General features: G+C 42.8%; 1 protein-coding gene across 4 annotated transcripts in view; it reads left to right on the top strand.

Annotated features, from left to right (window-relative positions):
* The window catches only part of TEX14 (testis expressed 14, intercellular bridge forming factor), a 134,727-nt gene extending 113,510 nt beyond the window's left edge, over positions 1-21,217 (top strand). For 2 of the 4 annotated variants that reach the window (XM_003272318.3, XM_003272320.3), the window contains 11 exons: positions 1,998-2,060; positions 2,947-3,074; positions 4,118-4,323; positions 6,843-6,942; positions 8,062-8,130; positions 11,137-11,214; positions 11,994-12,093; positions 15,951-16,043; positions 17,997-18,106; positions 20,009-20,060; positions 20,847-21,217. In XM_003272318.3, coding sequence (XP_003272366.2) covers positions 1,998-2,060; positions 2,947-3,074; positions 4,118-4,323; positions 6,843-6,942; positions 8,062-8,130; positions 11,137-11,214; positions 11,994-12,093; positions 15,951-16,043; positions 17,997-18,106; positions 20,009-20,060; positions 20,847-20,883 — 1,036 coding nt within the window. In that variant the 3' untranslated portion in view covers positions 20,884-21,217. The remainder of the gene's footprint in view (positions 1-1,997; positions 2,061-2,946; positions 3,075-4,117; positions 4,324-6,842; positions 6,943-8,061; positions 8,131-11,136; positions 11,215-11,993; positions 12,094-15,950; positions 16,044-17,996; positions 18,107-20,008; positions 20,061-20,846) is intronic. The other 2 variants (XM_003272319.3, XM_003272321.3) reach the window with 1 other exon arrangement.
* Positions 21,218-26,135: the final 4,918 nt, after the last annotated feature.

Raw genomic sequence — 26,135 nt, 5'->3', positions numbered from 1 at the left:
TGGCCTCCCAAAGTGCTGGGATTACAGGCGTGAGCCACCACATTCAGCCGGTAAAGTGTATTTCTTACAATTGCATGTGAATCTACAATTATCTCAAAAGAAAAGTTTAAAAAATTCATAATTGTTGTAATGTATCTGGCACAATAACATTCAATTTATTTTCTTCTCTCTGGGCCTCAATTTCCTTAATTATAATTATTATAGCTAGTATTTCCTAAATATCTAGCATATGCCAGGCACTCTGTTTCACTGTCTGATTTAGTTTACATAACAACCCTGTGAGGCACATACTATTGCCTCCATTTTGCCAGTAAGGAAAGCAAAGTTCAGAGAGTTTAAATATTTTTTTCTAAGGTCACTCAGCTAGTCAGTCAGGATAGACTAGATTATGCTATATATAGTAAACAACTCCCAAATTTTAGTGGTTTAAAACAACAAGTTTCTTCTTTGCTCCTGCTTCATGTCCATGGCTCATGGGTTGGCCAGGAATGTTCTGTGCTATATTGCCTTCTATCAGACTTAGGCTGAGGGAGGCCCCATTTTTGTGCTTCCTTGATTGCTAAGGCAGGAAAAATGGAACATGGTGAGTTGTGCACTGGCTGTTAAAGTTTCTTCCCAGAAGTGACTCATCACTTTCACTCATATTTTATTGGTTAAAACAAGTCCTGTGGTCATTTATGTAAATCAAGAGGGCCAAAAAGTGCTGTCGTATTATTTAGAAGGAGAAACAAACATTTTTGGTAACAGAATTAATAAAGTCACAACTCAATCCCAAATCCATGATCTTTCATTTATATCATTGGTCTCACAGGATTTTTGCAAGGATTCAAAATGTGAAGGCCAGGCACGGTGGCTCACACCTGTAATCCCAGCACTTTGGGAGGCCGAGGCAGGCGGATCACCTGAGGTCAGGAGTTTGAGATCAGCCTGACCAACATGGAGAAACCCCGTCTCTACTAAAAATACAAAAAATTAGCTGGGCGTGGTGGCGCATGCCTGTAATGCCAGCTACTTGGGAGGCTGAGGCAGGAGAATCGCTTGAACCCAGGAGGCGAAGGTTGCAGTGAGCTGAGATCGCGCCATTGCACTCCAGCCTGGGCAACAAGAGCGAGACTCCATCTAAAAAAAAAAAAAAAGTGAAAACATATGGAAGGATTTAGCGTGGGATCTGCCTTATAGTTAATGTTCAGTGAGTACTGAAATTGAAGCTTAAATATTGGTTAAAGTAGAAACGGGTCAAGTTTGTCTTCACTATTCTGGCCATTTTTTGGTAGAAGCCTCTCTGGCCTCTCCTGGTACACTATGCCAGGAAGCTTCTTACAGGTGCTGAGGCCTCGTGGCTGTGCCCCTTTGCTCCAATATCTTACCTCCCAGCAAAGTTCCTGTGCTCTGTTGATTTTCTCATGAATTTGCTCACGGTCGTATAGTCTTTAACTGATTTCAGAGCTGACCCTTAGAGAGTATTTATTCAGTCTCTGGAGAGAAAATTGAGGCCCAGACATGTCAGAGAACTCGCAGCTAGTAGTACAGCCAGAACCAGAACTCACACTTTTTTTAATCTTTTTTTTTTTGGAGACGGAGTCTCACTCTTGTTGCCCAGGCTAGAGTGCAATGGCACGATCTCAGCTCACTGCAACCTCCACATGCTGGGTTCAAGCGATTCCTGTCTCAGCCTCCCGAGTAGCTGGAACTACAGGCGCATGCTACCAAGCCCAGCTAATTTTTGTATTTTTAGTAGAGATAGGGTTTCACCATGTTGGCCAGGATGGTCTCGATCTGTTGACCCCGTGATCCACCCGCTTTGGCCTCCCAAAGTGCTGGGATTACAGGCGTGAGCCAACGTGCCTGGCACAGAACTCACACTTTCTACTCCTGAGCTTAGTGCCCTTTCCTCTGCGTCTCACACTGGGCCGATCAACTGGTTCCTTGTACCAAGTAGTTAGTGTACTTTGTTCACAGAGGGGATTTATGTAATTTTCTTACTTTCTTTCTCACAGTACTGAAGATGAACAAGAAGAGACATCGAAGGAGTCACCAAAGGAACTGAAAGAGAAAGACATGTATGATCACCAAAGAGAATGCTTAGGGATGCTTGTGTAAAGTCTTGGTTTTAAGGGAATAGTATATTCTTGTTTGTAAGGATCTTTTCATTTTTACGTGTAGACTTAATGTGAGTATGCTGCTTTCACCAAAAAGTTGTTATCAAATTGGTGATGTGATTTATAACTAATAGCAGCTTACACTCAAGGAAATGTAGTGATGATTATAATAATTATAATAATAATAATGATCATAAGTTTATGCTTAAGGTAGATTAAATCTGTTTTCCACATAAATATCCTGGAAATATGGAATATTTCATCTATGGAAATAGTTTATTTTTAGCTGCTGATACGTTTAAAGTTACAGTATCTAGCAAAGAAAGTCTCTATGGTGCCAGGTGTGATGGCTCATGCCTGTAATCCCAGCACTTTGGGAGGCTGAGGTGGGCGGATCGCCTGAGATGAGGAGTTCGTGACCAGCCTGGCCAACATGGTAAAATCCCACTTTCTCTACTAAAAATACTAAAATTAGCCAGGCGTGGTGGCATGCGCTTGTAGTCCCAGCTACCCAGGAGGCTGAGGCAGGAGAATCACTTGAACCCTGGAGGCGGAGGTTGCAGTGAGCCGAGATCGTGCCATTGCACTCCATCCTGGGTGACAAGAGCAAAACTCTGTCCCCCCCCAAAAAAAAAGTCTCTATGGTAATAAAGTTACAATCTCTTTTAAATATGTTCTCTAATATTCTCTTTAAGATATATAAGATGTTCTAAGATATTCTCTAATTCTGGCCTATTGCCACATAAAAATTTTGTTAAGATTATACTTAAAAAATACCTCTCAGGAATATATTGTTTGATTTTTCTAGCCATCTTCTCATCGTTACTGTGTGCTCTTAATTCTTTAGATCATTGACAGATATTCAAGACCTGTCTAGTATCTCCTATGAATCAGACAGCTCTTTTAAGGAAGCTTCATGCAAAACACCCAAAATAAACCATGCACCTACCAGTGTCAGCACTCCACTCAGCCCAGGTAATCACAGGGAAGAGAAGTGTTTGGGGAGAAGGACTTACAGCCCCAGCCCATTGTCTCTGGGAAGCCAAGCCATGGGATCACAGCTGGTGGCTGTGTTGTCATAGTGCAAAGGTTTTTCCTTAGGGCCAAAGCTGGGTAATCCCATTGTAGGCCAAGGGGCGGGGTGATAGTGGTGGTGATTATTGGGCAGCCATTAGGAGGTTTTGGTTAGAACTACAGTGGTAAAGCCATGCAAATGCTAGGTCTCCTCTAAGCACTACTGAATTCAGTACAAAAACATTGAGCTTTGTAGAGTTTGGAACTTAAAACAGTACCTTGTGCTTAAACTTTATATAGTTCTTAAGTCCTGCAACCATATGCAACCAGCATCAAATACCCTCTCTTTAGTGGCCTTACTTCCAATATATTTGTGGTTTAAAAAAATCACCGTTTATTTTATTTTGGTAAAGTTTAGAGGCCAAGTTTAGAGACTATTATTTTTTATACCATGAGGAGCTGTGTCTCAGATCAATGATTGTTTCAGTAATTTTTTTTTTTTTTTTTTTTTTAAAGACGGAGTCTCACTCTGTCACCCAGGCCAGAGTGCAGTGGCGCAATCTCGGCTCACTGCAAGCTCCGCCTCCCGAGTTCATGCCATTCTCCTGCCTCAGCCTCCCAAGTAGCTGGGACTACAGGCGCCCACCACCACACCCAGCTAATGTTTTGTATTTTTAGTAGAGACAGGGTTTCACCGTGTTAGCCAGGATGGTCTCGATCTCCTGACCTCGTGATCTGCCCGCCTTGGCCTCCCAAAGTGCTGGGATTACAGGTGTGAGCCACCGTACCCGGCCTTATTTCAGTTATTAACAACTTGGAAAATCCTTAGTATAGGTATAGGTTTGTGGGTTTGGATGTTTTGTTTGTTTGTTTTTTTAATAATGTGAAAGATTCATTTCTGCACATCATATTGGGGCAGAAAAAAACAAAAACAAAGGGAAAAAGGAAAAAAAGAGAAATAATGTACAGGATTCAGACAGTAACCTCCTGCTTTTCTCCAACAGGGTCCGTTTCTTCAGCTGCCAGTCAGTATAAAGACTGCCTTGAAAGTATCACATTTCAGGTTAAGACAGAGTTTGCCTCTTGCTGGAACAGTCAAGAATTTATTCATACTTTGTCTGATGACTTTATAAGTGTCCGAGAGAGAGCAAAGAAACTGGATTCTCTCCTTACTTCCTCTGAAACTCCCCCTTCAAGACTGACTGGTCTTGTAAGTATATCAATTCCACGTTACAAAGTCATGGAGACAGCCCAAAGGGCCCAGTGACCCAAACTGCCAAGATTTCTCCAAATTCATTAAGAAAGCAAGAAATAAGCTGGGTCCTCTCCTGGCTTCCCTGGGACTCCTCTCTTGAGTCTATATTATGGGAGGCTAAGTTTTGCTTCCTCCTTAAAGCCTCCCCTGGTTACTTCCCTGAGAGTTTTGATCGATCTCTACTGTTCTCTGAACTCCTGAACTAATAACCTGCAGGAAAAACACTTAATGGTATACTGCCTTCTCCTCCTCCTCTTCTTCTACTTCTTCCTCCTTTTTTTTTCTTTTCCTCTCCTTTTCTCATATGTGTACCCTCTTCAGGAAAACTACAAGTTCTGGCCAGTCATGGTGGCTCAAGCCTATAATCCCAGCACTTTGGGAGACCGAGGCGGGCAGATCACTTGATTTCAGGAGTTTGAGACCAGCCTGGGCAGCATGATGAAACCCTATCTCTACAAAAGATACAGAAAACTAGCCGGGACATGGTGCCATGTGCCTGTAGTTTCAGCTACACGGGAGGCTGAGGTGGGAGGATTACCTGAGCCCAAGAGGTCGAGGTTTCAGTGAACTGTGATTGCACCACTACACTCCAGCCTGGGCGACAGAGTGAGACCCTGTCTCCAAAAAAAAAAAGAAAAGAAAAGTACAAGTTCCTTTATGAAAAATTGATTGTCAACTTTTTTGGCATTTGGCTCAAAAAAGGTCTCACTTTGAAGTAGGGAGATGACAAGGAATTTTATGTGTTCATTTAACCGTTAATTGGATAGATTGTAAGTGCCAGGCACCATGTCAGGCCCTCTTCGAGGCATCCGAGTGTGAATAAGAAAGACATAATCCCTGCCTCAAAGGAGCTCACTGTCTAGTGAGAAGGACAGGCCTGATGTAACACAGCAGTAAGTACTGAGTGCTGAGGAGGCAGTCAGGGATAAGGCTTCCCAGGCCGGATGCAGTGGCTCACGCCTGTAATCCCACCACTTTGGGAGGCTGAAGTGGGTGGATCATTCGAGGTCAGGAGTTTGAGACCAGCCTGGCCAACATGATGAAACCCCATCTCTACTAAAAATAAAAAAAATTTGGCTGGGTGTGGTGGTATACACCTGTAATCCCAGCTACTTGGGAGGCTGAGGCAGGAGAATTGCATGAACCCAGGAGGTGAAGGTTGCAGTGAGCTGAGATTGTGCCACTGCACTCCAGCCTGGGCAACAGAGTGAGATTCCATCTCAGGCAATACCATTCAGAACATAGGCGTGGGCAAGGACTTCATGTCTAAAACACCAAAAGCAATGGCAACAAAAGCCAAAATTGACAAATGGGATCTAATTAAACTAAAGAGCTTCTGCACAGCAAAAGAAACTACCATCAGAGTGAACAGGCAACCTAAAGAATGGGAGAAAATTTTCACAACCTACTCATCTGACAAAGGGCTAATATCCAGAATCTACAATGAACTCAAACAAATTTACAAGAAAAAAACAAACAACCCCATCAAAAAGTGGGCGAAGGACATGAACAGACACTTCTCAAAAGAAGACCTTTATGCAGCCAAAAAACACGTGAAAAAATGCTCATCATCACTGGCCATCAGAGAAATGCAAATCAAAACCACAATGAGATACCATCTCACACCAGTTAGAATGGCCATCATTAAAAAGTCAGGAAACAACAGGTGCTGGAGAGGATGTGGAGAAATAGGAACACTTTTACACTGTTGGTGGGACTGTAAACTAGTTCAACCATTGTGGAAATCAGTGTGGCGATTCCTCAGGGATCTAGAACTAGAAATACCATTTGACCCAGCCATCCCATTACTGGGTATATACCCAAAGGACTATAAATCATGCTGCTATAAAGACACATGCACATGTATGTTTATTGCGGCACTATTCACAATAGCAAAGAGTTGGAACCAACCCAAATGTCCAACAACGATAGACTGGATTAAGAAAACGTGGCACATATACACCATGGAATACTATGCAGCCATAAAAAATGATGAGTTCATGTCCTTTGTAGGGACATGGATGAAACTGGAAAACATCATTCTCAGTAAACTATCACAAGGACAAAAAACCAAACACCGCATGTTCTCACTCATAGGTGGGAATTGAACAATGAGAACTCATGGACACAGGAAGGGGAACATCACACTCCGGGGACTGTTGTGGGGTGGGGTAAGGGGGGAGGGACAGCATTAGGAGATATATCTAATGCTAAATGACGAGTTAATGGGTGCAGCAAACCAACATGGCACATGGATACATATGTAACAAACCTGCACATTGTGCACATGTACCCTAAAACCTAAAGTATAATAATAAAATAAAATTTTAAAAAAAAAAAAAGGAGGCTTCCCAGAGGAGGTGACATGTGAGTGAGTTTGACTTAATCAACAAAACAACTGGAAATGACTGAGCTGCATATGCCTTTTTAGCTCAACACACATGACAGTTACCATGTTTATCTCTTCCTTATAGAAAAGATTGTCTTCATTTATTGGGGCTGGATCCCCCAGCCTTGTTAAGGCATGTGACTCATCACCACCCCATGCCACCCAGAGAAGGAGCCTGCCTAAAGGTACCCTGTGTTTAATATCAAAATAGAAGTTTATAATCAAGGAGGCTTAAATTGATGCTTATCAATCTTTGATGCCACATTAGGTTCAGACAGAAATGCTGTTTTCCCCATGATTATAAAAGTAAAACACACTCATTGTAGGAAACTTGGAAAATAAATAAAAGCTTAAAAAAGAAGGTGACTATACTTTTTTAACCTCACGTACTTTTTTTGCATATCTTTTAAATATTTTTATAAATATATAATAATATGTTTTAGCATAGTGAGATCATATTGTGTATCAGTTCTGGACTGCTTTATTCCCTTTATATATTTTGAAGCTTTTCCCTTGTTATTAAAAATTGTTCATAAATATATGTAGTAGTTATAGTCCATTCTACATGTTGCTTAACCATTTTCTTATGTTTAAGATTTATATCATTTTCCAATTTTTGCTCTTTGTACATAAATTTTTATCTGTACCTCTGATCCTTTCCTTAGGATAGATTCTTAGAAGACAGTTTCCAAATCACAAGGTCTGACAATATTAGCAGTCTTGAGGCATACTACCTTTATTACTTTAATTTTAATGTCTTCTGTCTTTGGTATAACTCTTGGAATTTCCCTCAGGGGGATAGGGATTTTGTGAATTATGTTGAGGTATTTTGGTTAATGTTATAATTGAGCACTTGGGGCAAGACCCAAAGTGTGGTTGCCTCTAAATCCCCTGGCCTGATAATATTTAGTTAAAGGCTTCCTACTTTGTGCTTTTGTTCATTTTGACTGGTCTAGAACCTCTGTATTCCTCTAGCAGCCCTGGTCCAGATTGAGCCACTTAGTAAGAATTTGTACCTTACCTCCTCCAAATATCCTTAGGAAGGGAGGGTCATAGATCAAGCAGTACCAGGGTAGGGGCTGATGTAGGAAAGGAAAGGGATTGGGGTAAAAGTGGGGAGTAAAGGCCATTCACATGTTAGGAGTTCTCTACCGGAACTATTATGTAAGAGGCTTCCTTCCTCCTTAGTTTGTTTCATCACTGAGAGAAATCCCCAGTCAAGTCTGTGTGAGAGCCTAGAAAAATTCAGTTCAGGTCCAGGAAGGTGTCGAGACATTTTCCCTTTTGTCTTTTTTAAGAACTAGTAGAAGCCTTCTCACAGCATCACATTGATGAGCTGCCACCACCATCTCAGGAGCTACTTGATGAAATTGGTAAGAGATGTTCAATACAGAATATACTTCTCGGCCCTGTTAGTTATGTCACTGACCACAGTATGGTGTCTTTGTCTCAAGTATGAACACTAGTATAAAAGGCTCTATGACAGCCTTGTTGAATATAGGAAGGGGCAGTTTTCCAAAATTTAGGAAGGGACAGTTTTCCAATAAAATGAGCCACAGCCTGGCCAGGATGATTGGCTTGTATCAGTTGTCATTTTGTTACTTAAAGGACTTATGTTGATGAACCTAAGGGGAAATAACATTCAACTGGTTTATTATGATGAATTTCTTTTATTAAAGGAGTTCTTAGCTCCTTTTCAGACCAAACCAGCCATTCCTTTGAGGCCTGAGGTCTAGCTTCCCAGGCCAAGAACCTGTGCTTTCAGTTTTGCCCTTAGCTGTAGGTATTAAAGGTATTGAAATTGTGAATAAATCCCCTTCCTAAGAACAGGGAAGTCAGTGGCACAAAACCTAAAGAGACCAGAATTTTCAGGCAGAGCAGTACCAACCAAATTTTATTTGCAGCTGATTGGCTGGCCCTGTCCAGCTGGTCTGATGCTGAAAGTAAATGTTACATGGTTATGGAAACTGGGGGCAGGTGGTCTGTTTTCCTAGGAAAGACCTGACTGCCCCTTTCTTGACAGCCTGGCCAACCAGCCCTTCACCCTCAGAAAATGCATCTCATCAGACTCTGGATAGTCCAGTTCTTGTTATGGGACCTATAGAGAATTTCCTGAGGGGCACCCCTTGGTTTTCAGGGTCTCTGAGGTTTTGTGTTTCATAAAGGAGGAGGTAAATCAGAATTTTCAGGTCTGACTCAATGGACAGCTCTCTCCAGGGTCATTATTCATAACCCTTAGCTTCTGTTCCTTGGCCTGATGAACTTGGGTGGAGCCAGTCAGTGCTGTCAGACCTTCCTTGGTTTCGTTCTTTTTTCATGGTCATAGGACCTTTCTTGCTTCACTTTACCCCTCCCCCAGTGCTACAGTGTTGCAGAGTCACAGGGTTGTTGGGTCAGGCTCTTAGAGCCCACACTCCCACCCCTGCTTTCCATATCTGGGATTCCCTAGGCAGTCCTTGCAAATTCCTCCTCTTTGGTTGCTCTTCTTAAAATAACAGAACTGCTGAGAGTGGAGATCACCCCACACGTGTCCTGCTCAGGTAGATTCTTAGTATCATTTGTTCCTCGGTCATGGTTTAAGGCAGTATTGTAGGCTCCTTTGCAGTTTGACCATAGCTGATACTTTTTCTCTGGATCCTGCTGTCTTCCCTCTATAGTTGCTGTGTAAACCTTCCACTCACCTCCTCCATTTCAGCAGCTGTGTTATCAGACTTTGTCCTGGGCTCTGGCCTTATGGTGCTGCTGCACCCCAGCACAGTCTGCAGAAGCCTTCCCTCATTTCACTTATGGGAATTATCTGGACCAGGTTTCTAGGTAATGTCTACACTTTGAGATGGGTCAGTAATTTTGCAGAAACATAAAGGGCAGAGGGCACTTGAATAGTTTCTTCTGATAATGGGCTTGCCCGCCCGATGACTATATATCATCACTCTGTTGTTTCCCCTAAAGAGACCTTTGGGGAGTTACTGGAACTCTCAATTGCTATTTTGGAGGGCTCACATCCAAAGCTCTAGGCTCCTGACAGGTGCCTAAAGTGGAAGGTTCTTTAGAACTAGGATACAGATGATCATTTAAGATCTGCATAGGACTACTTTTAACAAGGACAAAAATGGATTTTTTAAATTTCAAATTATATTAAATGATCTTATGGGGACCCTTGACACCCATGGCTGCCAGGTAGGGCTGCTTCCTGCACTGCAGGAAGGGAGAAGACCTGCACCAGCACAGAAGAGGACCACGCCAACGAGCTCAGGGTGGCTTGTCTGTGCTGCCTCCCAGCTTGCTTTGCTTTGCAGAGCACTTTGAGGATAAAGCAGCATACTGAGTTAGCAGATGCTTGTCTTAGTCTAGTGAGTATTCCTTGCCTTGCCTTTTTCCTTTCCTTTCCTTTTTCCTTTCCTCTGACAGGGTTTCACTCTTGTTGCCTGGGCTAGAGTGCAATGGAGCGATCTCAGCTCACTGCAACCTTCGCCTCCAGGGTTCAAGCAATTCTCCTGCCTCAGCCTCCTGAATAGCTGGGATTACAGGTGTGTGCCACCATGCCCAGCTAATTTTTATTTTTTTAGTAGAGACGGGGTTTCACTATGTTGGCCAGGCTGGTCTCGAACTCCTGACCTCAAGTGATCCCCCTGCCTCGGCGTCCCAAAATGCTGGGATTACAGGCGTGAGCCACTATGCTCAGCCTGCCTTCTGTCTTTTCGTAAACCAGGGAAAAAGTATGAAATATAGGTGAATAGAGATGGGGAAACATTTAGATTTGTTTTGATGTTACTAACTTTTTGAGAGACTATAAAATAGAGATTAAGAGCATAAACCTTAGAGCTAGACTGCCTGGATTCAGTTCCCAATTTTACCACTTACTGTCTGTGTGATTTTTAGGCAAGTTCCTTAAGCTAAATTTCCTCATTTGCTAAATAGGAGTAACAATAACACAGTCTATTTCAGAGGGTTGTTGTGAAGATTAATTGTGAACATTCATCCTGAATTAATGTACGCGAGTGCTTAGAAACAGAACCTGACACCTAGGGTTCTGCAAGTGTTATGTATGATCATCATCATTTCTATTTTGAGTGTTGTGTGGGATTTTGTCATACATGAAGAATTCCTTTCTAACCTGGAATGCCCTAAAGCAGTGGTTCTCAAATTTTATCAGACATCAGAATCACCTGAAGGGCTAGTTAAAACACACATTGCTAGACCCCCAGAGTTTCTGATTCAGCAGGTCTGAGATGAGGCCTGAGAATTTGCATTCCTAACAAATTCCCAGGTTATGTTAATACTGCTAGTCTAAGGATCACCCTTGGAGAACCACTGCTCTAGAGAACGGCAGGACATGCAATGGAGGAAATAAGTTTCCTTTGGCTTTTATGTTGTGACAGAGCTCTTGAAACAGCAGCAGGGCTCATCCACGGTGTTGCATGAGAACACAGCAAGTGATGCAGGAGGCACTGCAAATGGTAAGTGAACTACCTAGATCGTTTTCACCAGGTTCTTTTAACGCTGTCCTTGGCAACACAGTGGTACATATAGGAAAGTGTGACCCTGAGGTCAGGCACGACTCCACCTCAAGTCCAACTTTATAGTTATTTGTATGGCAAGCTGTTTTACTGTTTCTGAGCCTCAGTCGTCTTAATCTGTAAAATGGGGACAATAATTTCTGTCTCATGAAGTACATATTAGCTCCATGTACAGAGCCATGTACAAGTACTAACATTTTCAAATACTTAGCAAATGTTAGTCCTCTTCCCTTTATAGGACTGCTGGCAGGATGGAATGAGATAGCATATGTAAAATGCTTGGCATACATTAAAGGGTACATCCCTTCCCCACCCAAATCCCTTTCCTGGAGCTCCAACTTAGAAACATCTAACAGGTGAGAACAAGATGATCCCCAAAGTAAATTTGTGCAATTTGTTTTCATGGTTGCTTGCCTCCTCTTTTATGTGCCCTTTCTTTCTTCTGCTTCCTCTGTCTTCCTTGAGCCTTGGCACAAGCAAGGTTTCCTGTAGCTTCACTTGGCATTGAAAAGCTTCCAAGACCCCAGAAGCAGCTGCTGCAAATACACGTGGGCTGCAGACTGCCACCTGGCCCCCTGCTCTCATGGGAAGAGGGGAGCGAATGCATTGCACACTTCAGGGACCACTGATTATCCTTAATTTTTGCACTCTATTTTAAGGCAAGCTTTCTCAATTTTTTTTTTCGTTCTAATAAAGTTAATTCTTTCAACTGTTTTTAGATCAAAGGCACTTAGAAGAACAAGAAACTGACAGTAAAAAAGAAGATAGTAGTATGCTTTTGTCCAAAGAAACTGAAGATCTTGGAGAGGACACAGAGAGGTAACAGGAAAAGCTGGACTTTTGAAAGGATTTTTAAAATTGTGTAGTTTATATTAGGTTTTTTTCTAATATTGACAAATAAGAAAGGAAAAAAGTGGTCTTTTTTCATACTATCCTAATAGCCCCTATTCCTAAAGGGTTACTTTTTAAAAAGATTGCTTTTTTTGCTTTAAAAATGTTTAATTGTGATGTATATAACAAAATTTACCATCTTAACCATTTTTAAGTGCACAGTCCAATAACGTTAATAAGTATATTCACATTGTTGTGCAACTAATGTCTCAAACCTTTTCATCTTGCAAAACTGAAACTCTATACCCATTTTAAAACTCCCCATTTTCTCTTCTTCCCACACCCTGGCCACCACCATTTTGCTTTTTGTTTCTATGAGTTTGACTACTGTTGATACTTTACATAAGTGAAATCATACAGTATTTGTCTTTTTGTGACTGGCTTATTTTAACTTAGCATAATGTCCTCAAAGTTCATCCATGTTGTAGCATGTGTCAGCATTTCCTTCTTTTTTAAGGCTGAATAATATGTTTCATTTATCCAGTCATCTGTTGATGGACATTTAGGTTGCTTCCACCTTTTGTTATGGTGAAGAATTCTGCTGTGAACATGAGTGTACGGATATCTCTTTGAGATCTTGCTTTCAATTCTTTTGGCTATATACCCAGAAATGGTATTACTGGATCATATGGTAATTCTATTTTTAATTTTTTGAGGAACTGCCACACTATTTTCCATAGCAGCTGCCTCATTTTACAGTCCCACCAACAGTGCACAAGGGTTTCAGTTTCTCCACATCCTTGCCAACACTTGTTATTTTCTCTCTCTTTTTGTGGGAGTGGAGGCTTTTTTTTTTCTTAAATATGGTAGCCATCCTAATGGGTGTGAGGTGGTGCCTCACGGTAGTTTTAGCTTTCCCTTCCCTAATGATTAGTGATGTTGAATATCTTTTCTTTTTTTTTTTTTTTTTTTTTTGAGACGGAGTCTCGCTCTGTCGCCCAGGCTGGAGTGCAGTGGCGCAATCTCGGCTCACTGCAAGCTCCGCCTCCCGGGTTCACGCCATTCTCCTGCCTCAGCCTCTCCGAGTAGCTGGGACTACAGGCGCCCGCCACCTCGCCCGGCTAATTTTTTTGTATTATTAGTAGAGACGGGGTTTCACTGTGGTCTCGATCTCCTGACCTTGTGATCCGCCCGCCTCGGCCTCCCAAAGTGCTGGGATTACAAGCGTGAGCCACCGCGCCCGGCCTGTTGAATATCTTTTCATGTGCTTGTTGGCCATTTGTAAATCTTCTTTGGAGAAATGTCTGAGTTCTTTGCCGTGTGTGTGTGTGTGTGTGTGTATGTATGTATATATATATATATGTATGTGTGTATATATATACATATATATCTACATATATGTATGATCTATATATATACACATGTATACATATATATGATCTCTCTGTATATACATATGTATGTTCTCTCTCTCTCTCTCTCTCTCTCTCTATATATATATATATATATATGTATAAAAATTAGAGATAGGCTCTATGTTGCCCAGGCTGAACTTGAAGTCCTAGGCTCAAGTGATCTTCCTGCCCCATCCTCCCAAGTAGCTGGGACTACAGATGCAAGCCACCATGCCTGGCTCTTTGCCTATTTTTTAATAGGGTTATTTGTTGTTATTTTCTCTTGAGTTGTTTTTAGGGTTTTGTTTGTTTATTTTTACTTCATTTTGTTAGGCAAACACAAGTTTCAGTCTCTTTCAAAACATTTTAGTTAAAGGCCTTAGAAGAGAAAATGGGGCAGTGATCCAGACAATTCAGTCTAAAAGTACAAGGTTGCCTCCAGAAACCTGACTCTGTAGGCTGGGCATGGTGGCTCACACCTGTAATCCTAGCACTTTGGGAGGCCGAGGCGGGCGGATCACCTGAGGTCAGGAGTTCGAGACCAGCCTGACCAATATGGAGAAACCCTGTCTCTACTAAAAATACAAAATTAGCCGTACATGGTGGCACATGCCTGTAATCCCAGCTACTCGGGAGGCTGAGGCAGGAGAAGCGCTTGAACCCAGGAGGTGGAGGTTGCGGTGAGCCGAGATCGTGCCATTGCACTCCAGCCTGGGCAACAAGAGTGAACTCCGTCTCAAAAAAAAAAAGAAAAAGAAACCTGACTCTGTTCCTGATTTGGAGCTCTCTTTTTACCTGTGTTGTAGGGTAAACTACTTCAGCTCACCTCCTCTGCCTCTTGACTTCTCTTGAACTATCATTATTCGGGGCCAGGACTAGGTTAAGGTGAGCTCAGGAGATAGACTCCTTGGATACAAAATTGAAGGGAGCACCAAAAAAATTCAGTAGTCAAAATAAGTAATATTTTAGTGCAATTTTTTTTTTTTTTTTTTTTTTTTGAGACAGAGTCTCACATTGTTGCCCAGGCTGGAGTGTAATAGGGCATGAACACCACTCACTGCAGCCTTGACCTCCTGGGCTCAAGTGATCCTCCTGCCTCAGCTACCAAGTAGTTGGGTCTACAGGCTCATGCCAACATGCCTGGCTAATTTTTGTATTTTTTGTAGGATGGGGTTTTGCCATGTTGCCCAGACTGGCCTTGAACTCCTGAGCTCAAGTGATCCACCCACCTGGGACTCCCAAAGTGCTGAGATTACAGGGGCCAGACGCAGTGGCTCACACCTATAATCCCAGTACTTTGGGAGGCCGAGGTGTGTGGATCACTTGAAGCCAGGAGTTCGAGACCAGCCTGGCCAACATGGCAAAACCCCATCTGTACTAAAATTATATAAAAAAAATTAGCCAGGCATGGTGGCACACACCTGTAGTCCCAGCTACTCAGGAGGTTGAGGCGGGAGAATCGCTTGAACCTGGGAGGCGGAGGTTGCAATGAGCTGAGATGGTGCCACTGCACTCCAGCCTGGGTGACAGAGTGCGACTGTCTCAAAAAAAAAAAAAAAAGCTCTTTTTACTGATCAAAAGTTAGCTACTGTTACTGTTGTCTCTTCCTTTTCCAAAAGGGCCAGCAGTGCTGGCCACAGATAGATGCCCCACAGATGCTCAGTCATCTCAGTGCTGTGAATGATCAATCTAGGCACCAAGCCAGAGTGGAAGACATTTTTTCAGATGGGCAGGACTTTCAGGCGTTCTTAAAATACTCTACCCTGCATCTTCTAGCCTTTTCTTGGAAAAACATGGAGGAAAGCATGTATAGTTCTAGCCTCAGGTAGAAAACTGACTCAGTGACCTAGAATTGAGACAGAGTCTACCATCAGACTTGGGGAAGCAGTGATCTTAATAGGTGCTGAGGCTTTTTGTCAAGGGGTTAAAGGACTATTTTGGTGCATATTTCTTCTTTCTTTTTTTTTTTTTTTTTTTTTGAGACAGAGTCTTGCTCTGTCACCCAGGCTAGAGCGCAGTCACGTGATCTTGGTTCACTGCAGCTGCCACCTCCTAGGCTCAAGCCATTCTCCTGCCTCAGCCTCCCGGGTGGCTGAGATTACCGGTGCACGTGACCACACTGGCTGATTTTTGTATTTATAGTAGAGATGGGGTTTGACCGTGTTGGCCAGGGTGGTCTCAAACTCCTAACCTCAGGTGATCCACCCACCTTGGCCTCCCAAAGTGCTGGGATTACAGGTGTGAGCCACCACGCCCGACCAGTGCGTGTTTCAGTCAGATCTAAGTGACCTCTATGACTCCAGACAAAATCTCACTGAGCTCTTGTTTTTTCATACGTATAGTGAAAGCACAGGTTTTAAGGTCCGTTTCTACTCTAAAGTGTTATGCATCTTTGTCAAGGGGGATGGGAAATGACTGTTGTCTCCATTCTCTTCACTTGTCCTTAAACAGAGCCCATTCTACTCTGGATGAGGACCTGAAAAGATGGCTGCAGCCACCTGAGGAGAGCATGGAGCTACAAGACCTTCCCAAGGGCTCTGAAAGGTTATTGTTCCCCAAGAGGGAATCCTTTTCTTCTTTTTCAGGAAGTGGGGCTAGGTTTTAGACTTCTTGGAGAATGAATGCCTGGTGATAGCATTACATTGATTTAGATAAGCCAGCCCTGACTCCACCTGTCTGCACTCATATTTGCCCCTCTTCCTCTGACCACCCACAGTACTCAAGATATTGATTAGCAGATTCATATCAGTATAGACAGAGGCTTCTAAGTTTGCTGTATCTTGGCCCTGCTACCTTTGACATTTTCATCAGTCATTTGAATTAAATCGGAAAAGGCATGCTTATCAAATTTTTAGATAACACAAATCTAGGAATGAATGCTGATGTGATGAGTGATAGACTGAGGATTCAAAATCATCTTGACAGGTGGAAATGTTAGATTCTGTAAAAGATAAAGATCAAAGATCCAAAATTACAGAATGTGTGAGACCTGGTCTAATTGGAGAAGTTTTCATGAGAAGCTTCTGCTCACTATAATTTTACTGAGGGCAAGAAGTATGTCTTATTTTTGTATGCCCAGTAATGAGCCATGCATCTTCAGACATGATGAGAAGTCAAGAAGTTCTTCCTGAGGAAGGCATGGGCAATGACTCTGTGAGGACTGTTTGATGAAGTGCTGAAAAGGTCAATGCAGCATTGATGCTGGATATATAGAAATGTACTGTCCAGATGACGGTAATGTGCTGTATAGAGGAGTCCTAGGACACATGTGGGGCTCCATTCTGGGTATCAAATTTTAAAAGGCATATTAACAAACACAAGAGTGTGGCCACAGAACAGTCAGAGGTCTGGAAACCATGTCATATGAGAACAGCTGAAGGAGCTGAGAAGCTCAGCCTGAGAAGAGCAGATGGAATGGAGAATTTGATAGCTGCCCTCAAATACCTGAAATATTGCAAAGTGAAGAGAGTCAGCTTACTTCTCTGCCCTAGAAGACTGATTAGTGACTAGAAATTGCAGAGTAACAGATTTTTATTCAATAAAGCACAAACCTAATAGCCACAGCTATCTGATAAAGGGAAACAGCTGCCTGCCTTTGCACTTACTTTAGTAGTGGTTACTGCTGCTCAGGCAGTGACTGGATGATTCCCTGTCTTGGGCATTTGAATGGGGGCGGAAGATAACCCAAAGGCCTCCTCCAACTCTTGAGCCTATGATTCTATTAGTGGGAAAATATTAAGCAGGGAAAAAATCCCTTTTCACTCTAGCTGGCTTTATTTTCTGTCTCATTTTACATATTTTGTTTTGACTATCCACCAAATGAAAACAGAAGAATCCCTAAACAATGTTATTTTGGTTCAACCAGCATCCACCGAGCACCGACAATGTCCAAAGCAATGTGCTAGGGGCTAGAGGTACCACAAAGAGGGATAAGATGGCTCCGCCGCCTATAAGGAGTTTCCAGTTGGGTCGGGGGGATGGTTTCTGCTTAATAGATTGACAAACATGGTCTTAAATTTTGAGGTACTTAAATTATTTACATATTTCACTTAGGAGAGAGTTTCGGGAAATGAAGATAAGATGATAAAATAAATGATGGTTTTGAAAGGGACACCAATCAAAACTTAAGTAAAATGCCTTTTTTTTCCTTTGAAGCAATGTAGCATAGTGGTTGAAAGCAGAGTCTAAGGCAGACTGAGTCTGAAGTCAGATTCTAGTTCTAGGAATTATTAGGTGTGTAATTTAACTTCTCTGTGCCTCAGTTTCCTCATTGCTTAATGGGGATGGCAGTGGTAACTACCTTATATAGTTATGGGAGTTAAATGAGTTAAATTATAGCACTTAAACCAATGCCTGGCCCGTAGAGAACACTCTTGTTAGTGCTAGCTATTATGTTTTTTTTTTGTTTTTTTGTTTTTTGTTTTTTGTTTTGAGTACAGTCCTGTTTTCTTGGCTGTTGTGTATATGTTTTGATTCCCCAAATAATTGTTGTTACAGGGAGACAAATATCAAAGATCAAGAAGTTGGTGAAGAGAAAAGAAAAAGGGAAGATAGCATCACACCAGAGAGAAGGAAATCAGAGAGTGTTTTAGGGACTTCTGAAGAAGGTATGAATTAATGTGTGTTTATAATGTAGTCTGTAGTCCTTGGGCTTTGATGTGCTTCAAAGTTATTTAGAAATGTTTCCCAGATGCTATACATAATCCTCCTACCTTTGATAATTTATTTTTCCCTGCAGTTCAGCCCAGGTTTTCTGTTAATTGCCAATCATAGCTTTATCACAAAAACAGTAATAACATCCAATTTTATTTCCAAAGCAAGCTTTTGCCCAGTCTCATCATCATTTTCTTGCACATTGTCTGGAGAGACGTTTTGCTGCTTCTTTTTTTTTTAGACAGTTTCGCTCTCGTTGCCCAGGCTGGAGTGCAATGGCACGATCTCGGCTCATCGCAACCTCTGCCTCCTGGGTTCAAGTGATTCCCCTGCCTCAGCCTTCCCGAGTAGCTGAGATTACAGGTGGATGCCACCACGCCCAGCTAATTTTTGTATTTTTAGTAGAGACAGGGTTTCACCAGGTTGGCCAGGATGGTCTCAATCTCTTGACCTCAGGTGATCTGCCTGCCTCAGCCTCCCAAAGTGCTGTGATTACAGGCGTGAGCCACCACACCCGGCCGATGTTTTGCTTCTAATTGTCCAATGTCTTCAAAAGAGTTTTAAATTTAGCTCACATAGATGCTTCAAAATCCAGTAAGAAATCATATTTTATGGAATTTAAATGGAGTCTACAAGTAATGTGAAAATTATAAATTAACCTTAATTTTAAAACTATTTTGATAGATCTTGAAGGCGTCTGATATGCCCTTTACCATGATGCTGTCCCATATTTAAGTTCTTCCTACTCAGGAAAGTAAGAGACATTAACTCTTTCAGATCATCTGGTATTCCTTTCATCCCTTCCTGATTTCCTTCTCATTCTCCCCATGTCTGCCCTGCTTTGTGCCCCAGAATGCTGACCCTAGTGGACTGCATCTCCTGGGCCTCCTGTTTGCCAATGACAGGCCCCAGCAGAAGATTAGTGGGGCTAGAGAGAATTTGGTGTATTACTTTGCCTCCCTGCTTACTTCAGCACCTTGTGCCTGGTAGAAGTGGTGTCCCTCCACAAGTGCGGCTTCTGTAGGCAGCCCATTATTCCCAATTCCAGCTCTCATTAAGCTCTAGTAACTGACCTCTCATCTCCAACACTCAGTTCCTTCAGACTTAGGCTTCCCACTGCTGCTAATCACTGGATGCCTTGACATTCCTTGTTTGTTCCCTTAACTCTAAATAAACCTCTGTATGCAGTCACTTCATTAAGGATCTTCATTTGAGGCTGGGCGCAGCGGCTCACACCTGTAACCCCAGCACTTTGGGAGGCCGAGGCGGGCGGATCACGAGGTCAGGAGATCGAGACCATCCTGGCTAACACAGTGAAACCCCACCTCTACTAAAAATACAAAAAATTAGCTGGGCGTGGTGGCGGGCGCCTGTAGTCCCAGCTACTCGGGAGGCTGAGGCAGGAGAATCGCTTGAACCCCGGGGGGCGGAGCCTGCAGTGAGCCGAGATCGCGCCACTGCACTCCAGCCTGGGCACAGCGAGACTCTGTCTAAAAAAAAAAAAAAAAAAAGGACCAGCCATGGGTACATTCTGTTTCCTCCAGAACCCTGACTGCACAGGGCCCAGAATATGTAGGCATTTAGCTATTAATAGTATTGATTTCACTGAGAAGATAATACAGGGACTTTGTGAATTAGTGTCATTAGTGCCCATTGCTGTGGCAGAAAACTATAGAATGTTAGGAGGGGAAGCCCATTAACTGTGTTTTTAGAAAGAGTCTATCTGGCAGAATATAACAACCATTGTAGGTAAAACAGTCTACCCTAAATTAGAGGGAGCACTAATATGGATACTGGCACCCTTTGACCTAGAAATTAATCATGTTGTTTTTTCCTTCCTCTTATATTTCATCAAGATGAACTAAAACCCTGTTTTTGGAAGCGACTAGGTTGGTCCTCATCATGCAGGTAATGAGATATCAGATGTTTGTAGATCAAAAGTCATGTTTATAGACAACAGAAGCAGACTTAAAAACATTTACCAGTGTCTAAATACACATTAATGACAAAGACTCGAATTTAGACAAAGTTTAAATTTTTAAAATGTTACATTTTAAATTTAAAAATGCTCAATTTTTAAAATGTTAGTGTTTATAGTTAATTAAAATATAAAGTGAAATTAATGCCAACTTTGATTCAGTAAGTGATAGAGTCAGCATAAGAACAGTTTTAGCCCAGGCACGGTGGCTCATGCCTGTAATCCCAGCACTTTGGGAGGCCGAGGCGGGCAGATCACCTGAGGTCAGGAGTTCGAGACCAGCCTGGCCAACATGGTGAAACCCCGTCTCTACTAAAAATTCAAAAATTAGCTGGGCACGGTGGCAGATGCTTGTAATCCCAGCTACTCAGGAAGCTGAGGCAGGACAGTTGCTTAAACCCGGAAGGCAGAGGTTGCAGTGAGCCGAGATCACGCCATTGCACTCCACCTGGGGGACAAGAGCAAGACTCCGTCTCAAAAAAAAAAAGAACAGTTTTTAATATGGAGAGAATACAGAAGATGCTGCTGTCAATTGCTCCGTAGTCATTTTGCATTTCCATGACACACTGTTGGTCATAATCACCCTTGATTATAAAGACCAAAATCCCTTTCCCTTGAATTTAATTGAGTAGAAAGAGGATGTGGTTTGTGTCTTTAAAAAACATACACGCCAACTCGAAACTTCCTTTTTTGTTCTTTAAAAAACATGTGCATAGGATAATCGTGCTGGATCAGAGTGACTTGTCAGACTGACTGGAATTGGATCATAGATGGACTCCTGGCCTGAGTTTGAGTGTCCTGGTTGTAAGCTCCTTTCTTCTCTTTCTGCTTCAGTTGCTATCAGGGCAGCAGTTCCAGTTCTGTAAGTCCCACTTTGTTCAGTTGCCACAATAGACATCATCGTTTGGCCCTCTCTGTTAGCAGCACATTCAACCATTTGTTTTCAGTCAGATTTCTGAAAAGTGAGAGGTAGTTTTGATTGTAAAAATTTTTGGTTGTGCCTAGAATGGCTTTGGTTTTGTTGATGTTAACTTTCAAAAACTTTAACTCTTGTTATATAATAAAATGTTTAATTTTAATAACAGATTTCACTGTGTAAGATATATTTCTGAATTTGAGTTATTGGGAGTTGGGGGGAGAACTGCCACCCAAAGAGGCTTCAATTTCTGACAAATATGCAGCTACTGCTACCACCCATTATACATACTGGTACCAGTCATCTGTGTCTCATAACAGAACTACAGCCCATCCACTTGGCTGAGAGTGCCATATTCCCATTCCAGCTAGAATTGGCTCGCACAATCAAAGTACAGGTAGTGGCCAGATGTGGTGGCTGACGTCTACAATCTCAGCACTTTGGGAGGCCAAGGCGGGAGGATTGCTTGAGCCCAGGAATTCGAGACTGGCCTAGGTAACAGAGGGGGTTCCCTGTCACTATAAAAAATATAAAAATTAGCCAGACATGATGGTGCATGTCTATAGTCCTAGCTACTTGCGAGGCTGAGGTGGGATGATCACTCGAGCCCAAGAGGTTGAGGCTGCAGTGAGCCGTGATTACAACACTGCACTCCAGCTTGGGTGCAGAGTGAGACCCTGTCTCAAAAAAAAAAAGTAAGTACAGGTAGCAGTAAAGTCCTAAGATAGTTTGAACTCATTAAGGTGAACAGATATTATCTCCATATATTTTGTATTGTACCACTAAGATCATAGCATTGTCTCTAATTTAGCCTGTTGTGACCACTGGCCAGATGCATATGTGCAGGTTTTTTTTTTTTTTTTTTGGAGACAGAGTCGCTCTGTCACCCAGGCTTGAGTACAGTGGCATGATCTTGGCTCACTGCAACACCACCTTCCGGGTTCAAGCGATTCCCCTGCCTCAGCCTCCTGAGTAGCTGGGACTACAGGCGCATGCCACCACACCCGGCTAATTTTTTGTATCTTTAGTAGAGATGGGGTTTCACCATGTTAGCCAGGATGATCTCAATCTCCTGACCTCATGATCCACCTGCCTCGGCCTCCCAAAGTGCTGGGATTATAGGCCTGAGGCCTGGCCATGCAGATTTTTTATATACCTTCATCTACCTCCAGTTTGGAATCTTCGTAATGAATAAAAACATTTTACTTTCTTTTTTTTTTTTTTTGAGACAGAGTCTCACTCTGTTGCCCAGACTGGAGTGCAGTGGCACTGTCTTAGCTCACTACAACCTCTGCCTCCTGGGTTCAAGTGATTCTTGTGCCTCAGGCTCCTGGGTAGCTGGGATTACAGGTGTGCACTACCACAGTGCACACTACCACACCCAGCTAATTTTTGTATTTTCAGTAGAGATGGGTTTCACCATGTTGGCCAGGCTGGTCTCAAACTCCTGACCTCAAATGATCTGCCTGCCTCGGCCTCCCAAAGTGCTGGGATTACAAGCGTGAGCCACTGTGCCTGGCCATGAATAAAAACATTTTCTTAGAAGCTATGTGCTGTTGTGCGGTACTAGCCAGCTAACATGTTACTATTCTGTCTTGGTGAGTAAATGGTAGGTCTTTTGTTTGTGAAAACTGAATAGTTCTTGTTGTAGATGGTTATATTCATACTTCTTTGCACTCAGAAATTTTAGCCTGCACAGATAAAATGAGAAGGTATAAATCTATTTGACCATCTTAAAGTAAGGAAACAGTTGCTTGCTATTGTAACCAGAGGAAAACCACCGGAAAACAAATTAGTTTATAAATAATACTAGGTGAAGAAAAGTTTGGTTTTCTTAGAGGCAGGATCTCGCTTTGTTGCCTAGGCTGGAGTGCAGTGGCACGATCATGGTTCACTGCAGCCTTGAACTCCTGGGCTCAAGCGATCCTTCCACCTCAGCCTCCCAAGTAGCTGGGACTACAGGCATGGGCCACCACACCTGGCTATTTTTTTTTTTTTTTTTTTTTTTTGAGATAGAGTCTCGCTGTTGTCACCTGGACTGGAGTGCAATGGCATGATCTCGGCTCACTGCAACCTCTGCCTCCCGGGTTCCACCAATTCTTCTGCCTCAGCCTCCCAAGTATCTGGGATTACAGGCGCCTGCCACCACACCTGGTGAATTTTTGTATTTTTAGTAGAGATGGGGTTTCACCATGTTGGTCAGGCTGGTTTTGAACTCCTGACCTCAGGTGATCCACCCGCCTTGGCCTCCCAAAGTGCTGGGATTACAGGTGTGAACCACTGCGCCTGGACTTTTTTTTGAGTAGAGATAGTCTCCCTATGTTGCCAGGCTGGTCTCAAACTCCTGGGTCAAGTGATCCTCCTGCCTCGGCTTCCCAAAGTGCTGGGATTACAGGTGCAAGCCACTGCTCCTGGCCTAGGTGAAGACACTTTAAAGGATACAGGGATTTAAAATACACCATCTTCCTCTCAAAAAACATATTCTAATTGATGAGACAAAACCAACATATGTACAAATGTAAGGACCAATAGCAGACATATCATGATAAATGATGAGCTATATTATTACAGCATTAATTATTAGTATTCATAAAGGCTACAAGTCCTAGTATACAAGTTCCTGCTGATAAGGATTGTAATCTCCTTTATTCGGACTAGACTCTTCTGTCTGGCCAGTGACTGTAATATTGGCCAATATTAACGATTATGTTGGCAGGTGTTATTTATTGGTTATAGAGCAACTATGATGTGCCAGTTACGTTATATACATTAATCCTTTTCTTGCACATGGCAGTCCCACTGTGTTTCTTTCTTTTTTTTTTCTTTTTTTGAGATGGAGTCTCGCTCTGTCACCCAGGCTGGAGTGTAATGGCACAATCTCGGCTCACTGCAATCTCCACCTCCTGGTTCAAGCAGTTCTCTCACCTCAGCCTCTGGAGTAGTTGGGATTACAGGTGCGCGCCAGCACGCCCAGCTAATTTTTGTATTTTTAGTAGAGATGGGGTTTCACCATGTTGGCCAGGCTGGTCTCGAACTCCTGACCTCAAGTGATCTGCCTGCCTGGGCCTCCCAAAGTGCCAGGATTACAGGCATGAGCCACTGCGCCCGGCTACTGTGTTTCTTTAGTATGCGTCTTCTCCCACTCTCATCATCTATTTCAGACTTCCATCCCTCACTTTGCATAAACTCGACAGATGACTTTACCTTCAACTTTACAGAAAAAATGGAAGCCATCGGGTGGGAATGAACTCGGCTGCCTGCCACCAAACCAAAACTACTAACACAGCTCTATCTGTGTAGAACAGATACAGTTCTATCTGTGTAGAACAGAACAACAGTTGTCGGTGAAGCAGTCTGCCCTGCACTAGAGATGGACTTATTCTACACCTATTCTTTTCACTTTCCTTCCTGTTATACTGAGGGAGGTGTCCCTCTTCCTGTTCTACTGAAGGAGGTGTCCCTCTTCCTGTCCTTGGCCAATATCATCTTTTATCCACTCAGGGTTATCCTTCCCAGCTTATAATTTCTCTTTTCAGTAGCTTCAACCCACCCCTCATTTTTTTTGAGACAGAGTTTCACCATGTTGCCCAAGTTGGACTCAAACTCCTGGGCTCGAGTAATCCTCCTACCTCAGTTTCCCAAGGTGCTGGGACTACAGGCTGTTGTCACTGAGCCTGGCTTCTTTTCTTTTCATCAGCATTAACACACTTGGATTTTCCTAACTTTAAAAAGTGTTTCCTGGATCTCACCTACTTTTCCAGCTACTGTCTCATCTCTCTCCTCACATTGCAACAAGAGTTCTTGAGAGAGTTGTCTACACCTGCTATCTTCAGTGCTTCATCTCCCAGTAGCTCCTCAGCCCATTAGAATCTGAATTCTACTCCTTCCATTCTCTAGCAGTCATTAAGATCACAGTGACTCGGCCGGGTGCTCATGCCTGTAATCCCAGCACTTTGGAAGACCAAGGTGGATGAATCACCTGAGGTCAGGAGTTTGAGATCAGTCTGGCCAACATGGCAAAATCCTGTTTCTACCAAAAATACAAAAAAATGAGCTGGGTGTGGTGGTGCATGCCTGTAATCCCAGCTACTCAGGAGGCTGAGGCAGGAGGATCGCTTTAACCCGGGAGATGGAGGTTGCAGTGAGCTGAGATCCTGCCACTGCACTCCAGCCTGAGCAACAGAGCTTGACAGTGTCTTTAAAAAAAAATCACAGCGACTCTTACTCCTAAATCTGATGGACACTTTGGCCTCCTTGTCATTTGCTCTTTGCCTATTCCCTTGGCTTTCCTGATGTCACACACTGGTTTTCCTTCTATCTCTCTTGGTTACTCCACCTCAGCCTCCTTTGGGGGTTCCACCTCTATCTTTTGTCACTGCAAGTTCTTCTCCTAAGAGACCTTGTTGACTCCCATGGCTTCAGTTAGTGTCTATATATACACTGACAGCTCCCAGCTTTGTATTGTAGTCTAGGACTAGATTTCTCTTCCTAGCTCATATTACTACCCATATATTTGATGTCTCCGCTTGGACTGAACTCATAGTCTTAACTTTCTCCACCTCCAGCATTCCCCTTCCAATCAGTGATATTGCTGTCCAGTCAGCCACTCAAACCAGAAAATTACAAATTTTACAGGAGTCGTCTTGACTCTCCTCCCATTCCTTTACTCCTTACATAAAATCAATCAGGCTGGGTGCTTTGGCTCATATCTGTAATCCTAGCACTTTGAGAGGCCTAGGTGGGGGGATTTCTTGAGGCCAGGAGTTTGAGACCAACCTGGTCAACATAGCAAGACCCTGTTTCTATAAAATATTTAAAAATTAGCCAGGTGTGGTGGCATGCACCTGTAGTCCTAGCTACTCGAGAGGCTGAGACAAGAGGATTGCCTGACCCTAAGAGTTCAATGCTGCAGTGACCCATGATTGTGCTACTGTACTCTAACCTGGGCAACAGAGCAGGACACTGTCTCAAAAAAAGAAAAAAATCAATCATTGGCAAGGCACAGTGGTGCACACCTGTAGTTCCAGCTATTCAAGAGGCCTCTAAAATCTATGTCTTTTATACCCATTTCTTTCCGTTTCTATTGCCA

This window comes from Nomascus leucogenys, chromosome 14, assembly GCF_006542625.1.
Source record: "Nomascus leucogenys isolate Asia chromosome 14, Asia_NLE_v1, whole genome shotgun sequence".
NCBI lineage: Eukaryota > Metazoa > Chordata > Mammalia > Primates > Hylobatidae > Nomascus > Nomascus leucogenys.
Note: the sequence above shows the minus strand (reverse complement) of the source record. Positions and strands in the feature narration are given on the sequence as shown.